The sequence below is a fragment of the Lipotes vexillifer genome, unplaced genomic scaffold, assembly GCF_000442215.2.
Source record: "Lipotes vexillifer unplaced genomic scaffold, Lipotes_vexillifer_v1.1 scaffold230, whole genome shotgun sequence".
Taxonomy (NCBI): Eukaryota; Metazoa; Chordata; class Mammalia; order Artiodactyla; family Lipotidae; genus Lipotes; species Lipotes vexillifer.
The window spans coordinates 2,800,031-2,805,203 of NW_006775143.1; the positions used below are offsets into that span (position 1 = coordinate 2,800,031).

General features: G+C 44.9%; 1 protein-coding gene across 1 annotated transcript in view; it reads right to left on the reverse strand.

Moving 5' to 3' along the window:
• The window catches only part of PAPPA (pappalysin 1), a gene marked incomplete at its 5' end in the record, with an annotated part of 257,734 nt that overhangs the window by 102,392 nt on the left and 150,169 nt on the right, over positions 1-5,173 (reverse strand). The window contains 1 exon segment of the mRNA XM_007449800.1: positions 4,117-4,310. Within this exon segment, the coding sequence (XP_007449862.1) occupies positions 4,117-4,310 (194 nt within the window).

Consider the following 5,173-nt stretch of genomic DNA (forward strand, 5'->3'; position numbering starts at 1 on the left):
AGGGAAAGACAGAGAGTGGGACAAGACCGGTTTGTAAAAAGGAAACGGACACAACTGAGGTCATTTCATCACTCCCCAACCTGATGGAGCATCGTAGCGAACACCAGGCTACCAGGAACAGGGCCACTGAGACAGGGAAAGGGAGCGTCCTGAACTCAAGGTGTGGGCAGTGCCCGGGAAGTCTGTAGGTGGAGAATTCAAGCACTTCATGGAGTGTGCACAGTGCCACCAACACAAAGATCTGTCCATCCACGACTCTTTCTGCTCGATTCACAGCGATATTCTGCAGGAATCCAGTTACTTGCAGCTCTTGGACAGGACCACATACTCCCAAGCTCCCAATGTCACCTTCCATGAGATCCTTTTAATCCTAGATTTCCCACTATGGGCTGTGTGTGACCCTGGAGAAAACACTCCACCCCTTAGCTTCTCAGAGGTAGGTAATAATTCTTTCCTTGAAGAATGGCGAGGGGGCTGGCTATGAAGTGTGTATGAGGGCCCAGTACAGTGGCTGGTGGACCTCGACAACCACTGGTTCCCTGCCCCACTCTCCACCCTGTGCTTTGGTACTCGCTCTCTGGATAGGGGCCCCTGCATCTACACGGCCTGTTCCTGTAGGGTGTTCATGTGTTTGTGCGTGTGCGTGCCTGTCTGTACGTGTGTAAAAGAAACAGAGAGAGAAAGAGAGAGAGGAGGGAGGAGCAGGACGAGTGTATAATTGTGTTGAGGGAAGGTAAGGGGCACACGGTGCGTCTAACACCCCCCAACTCCCTCTCTCAAGCCATCAACCTCTTCACTGGAGGCCCTGACAGGGTGAAAATTAACCACCAGCCTCCTCTAATCACTGTACAGGGTAACGCAGGCCACGGTTAGACTCCTTCCTCTTCTCTGTTGTCAGAAGGGAGCTATGTTTACACTCCAGGAAGAGCCTTTACTCGGAGTTACGCAGGTTGCGTGTGTGTGCGCACATGTTGGCCTGTGCATGATGGGGGCGGTGTGTGAATGACTTCTAGGCACTTGCTTTGAGACAGGGAACTGGGGGGACTTTTGTTCTGCAGGCCTCCAGGCCGCCCTGCCCAGCCCTGCACTCAGACGGCACACACATCCCCTACCCTGACCCTGTATTCTCCAGTGAGTTGATCTCATTATGGCAAATTTAGTTACAGCTGAAGTCTCCTTGTAACCAAGATTATGTCCAAGCCCAGAGTAATGGAACCTAGTCGATTTCATTAAAATAAAATTGGTTACAATGAATAATTCAATAGGATGATTTTGTTTCCTCATCTCCTCTTTGTAGATCGAAGAGCTAGTATTTATAATGATTTTTTTTAATTGGATTTTTGTTTAGGAAGAGATAATCACCCATGATTCCTGACAGTCTCCCCTCCTTAGGAGGCTGGAATAATTGCCCCGCAAAGTCTCTTTTCAAATGCTAAGACTGGAAAATTCTTTCTCTCCTTTTCTCACATTAGTAGCAATAAACTTTGGGTGGTTTTTAAGCACAGCTGCTACCTCAACACCTGCTCATGTGAGATTCTGAGTGTGTTAATAATACCCTTGTTTGAATGATGTTTTTTAAACATTTCTAGGAACTGGATGGAGGTGCTGAATTTGGAATTCCTGGCTCTATTGCTGGCCAGCCCTGCTGTTCCTGAAGCAGGACACTCTGTGTGAGAGAGGTAGCAATGTGCGTGTGTGCGTGTGTGTGCGTGTGTATCTACAGTCAATTAAATACACATCTCCTGAACTCCTAGTCTTATCTAGACCCTGTGCTTGAAGATGGAGGAACAAAGTGAACAAAACCTCAAAACTGTTTTCACAAAACTAGCAGAGTCTAAAGGGGGAGCCAGACACAGAAACAGGCAATTAGAGTTCAGAGCACGGGTATAGCCAGAGATGGACACAGCAAATACAGAGGTGGCACGGGGCAGGATGAGGCCTACACAAGCACTCATTTATTCATTCATTCGTTTGTTCGTTCATTCATTCATGCACCCGGCTGGCACTACACATGGGAAATGTCAGGGAATACCACGCCTCCATTTCTTTCCATCCTCCTTGGGGCAGTCAGAAGCAAATGAATGAATAAAGAATCTAATGCACGTAAACACAATCAGATAAATGAAAAAATGACCAAATAAACACTGTAAGTGAGGTTGGACTCCTTTTGTACCTCTTCCGATGATTTTCACTGGGCCCCAGAAGGTCACATTTCTCTTTCATCTAGAAACCAGGCCTCCCCCCAACCACCCCACCGACCCTGAGTCAGGGAAGCAATATTAGAGAGGAATGGCTAGGAGTAATGGCTCATCTGCAAGGCCAGGAGGGAGGCCGGCCTCAGAAACGGCTATGGGGCCAGGCAGTAGGAAGCACTGAGTCGTGTCTCTGGGAAACAAGGATCTCGGAAGAAGGCAGGTGCTTGTTCATCAGGATAATTGGAAAGGGGGCTCTGGGGACAGTATGGCCATCCCGAGAATCACATCAGCTCTGGTGGCCCCAGCACTCTTGCTCCCTCAACTAACCTGACGGTCCCTTGGGGAAGAACCTTGGGACATAACTAGTGCATTCGGGGACTAAGGAACGAGGCACAGCTTTTTAGAGTCGGGAAGGTCCTTGGAGATCATCCAGCTCAACTACCCTCTAACTTAAAGATGGGGAAAATGGGGCCCAGAGAGGTGGGAAGACTAGCCCAAAGCCACACAGCAAATTCATGGTAGAGGCACTGTTAATTCACGGGAGAGTGCTCAAGGAGCACACAACTTGACACTCTGCCCGCCTCGAAAGTGAGACTCTCCCCAAGAATTTGTTCTTATCCCACTGAATTCCAGTGGCATATCCAAAATGGAGAGCTTTCCCCAGATATAACTTACAATAGGTAGGGACACAGGAGGACAGTCATTACCCCTACTATGCTGACGTTTCTTGCCCTTAACCCTTCCATGTCCAATCGCTGACAAACAGGTCTCATGAGACCTTAGGATTGCATTTGGCCATTTGCAGCGACATGGATGGACCTAGGGATTATCATACCAAGTGAAGTAAGTCAGAAAGAGAAAGCCAAATACCATATGATATCAATTCTAGGAAACAGAAACAGATTCACAGACATAAAGAGCAGACTTGTGGATACCAAGGGGGAGGAGGGTAGGGGAGGAAAAGACTGGGAGTTTGGGATTAACAGATGCAAACTAGTACATATAGAATAGAGACACAGCAAAGGTCCTACTGTAGAGCACAGGGAACTATATTCAATATCCCGTGATAAACCATAATGGAAAATATTATGAAAAGGAATATATATGTGTAGAACCGAGTCACTCTGCTGTACAGCAGAAACTAACACATCATTGTAAATCAACTACATATCAATAAACTTTTTTTTTAAAATGACTTTATAAAAAAATTTGAAAAAAAGCATTATAAGCAAAGTCAAAAGAAAAATTGCAGACTGAGCGAAAATATTTTCAACATACATCACAAACAAGAGCTCATCTCGCTGGTAAATAAACCACTTCCAACTATCAAGAAGCAAAAGACCAAAGTCCCAATAGAAAAATGGGATAAAGAGACTGCTCATAGAAAAAGAAAGGAACATGACCATGATACATACATACAAAAAGAATCTCAATTTCACTGTAGTAAAAGAAATGCAAATTAAAACAACATGAGATGACATTTTCTTACCTACGGAGATAGTAAAAATCCAAAAGTTGACAATACACTCTGTTGTTAAAATTGGAGAGAAACAAACACTTTCATACATTCCCGATAAGAATATAAAATGGCACAGTCCTATGGAGGAATATTTGATAAAAATATGATAAAGTTATATACGCATTTTTTTTTTTTTTTTTTTTGGCCACACTGTGCAGCTTACAGGATCTCAGTTCCCCGACTAGGGATCGAACTCGTACCCTTGGCAGTGAAAGCGTGGAGTCCTAACCACTGGACTGCTAGAGAATTCCCTATATATGCATTAAAAAAAAATTATATTTGGCTAGAGATATGATCAAGTGGCCATGTCCAATGACACTGTCTTTGTGATGGGCAACCTTGAGGGGCAGAACAGAGATTCAGAATGTCTGCACGAAATGTTACGTGTGGCTGGGAGCTTACCTGGGATGCTGCTGGTTGGCCGATGATGACCCAGCCGGGGCACTGCTGGTCTTGATGGGATACGGAAGCGTTGGATGCCCATTGATCCAGGAACCCCTGGGGCGTGTAGACACCACAGTCTTTGATGCTAGTTTTTTGTTCAAACTCCTCACATACCCCATCACCGTCATGGAAATAGCACCGGCTGGGTTCATCTACAGGAGATAGACATAGAAGGGAGAGACCAGATCAATGTTTGTTCTTTGGCCTCACCTGTCATCAGCAGCTATGGAATCAGATCAGCAGAATCATCAGCATATGGTCAAGCCCATCGCTGCGAGTCACAGTTGAATATTATTCAGTCTTTAAAAAGGAGATCTTGCCATATGTGACAACATCAATGAACCTGGAGGACATTCCATGAAGGACAGATACTGTATGATTCCACTTATATGATGTATGTAGAACAAACTCATAGAAGGAGAGAGTGGAATGGTGGTTGCCAGGGGCTGGCAGGAGGGGGTTGAGATTTCGGAGTTACTGTTCAATGGGTATAAAGTTTTAGTTATGCAAGATGAGTAAGTTTTAGAGATCTGCTGTACAACACTGTGATTATAGGTAACAGAACCGTATGTACACTGAAAGATTTGTTAAGAAGGCAGACCTTGTATTATGTGATTTTTACTACACACACACAAACAAAAGCTGACAAACATTTCCACCTTCATTACCCCAAATAAGCCCCACAGCAAGCTTGTGAGAAAGGTGCTATTATTTAAGTTATTATTTTAGTCTTCCAGATTAGGAAACCGAGATCCCACCTATCTTTAAGAATTTGCCCAAGGTCATCCAGTGCGTTCATGCCAGATCCTAGTTTCAAACTCAGGCTTTCCACTGTCCAAGTTCTGGGTACATTATCTGCCACCACAGAACTTCATGGTCTCAAACTGAGGTTTATTTAACTCTAAAGAGGACTACAGTTTGACATAAAGAGCGCACTGATACATGAGAGACTCTGGCTTCAGTCCCAGGTCTGTAACTAAATTGCTCTGTTCCTTTAGACAAATCTCTTTCCCTC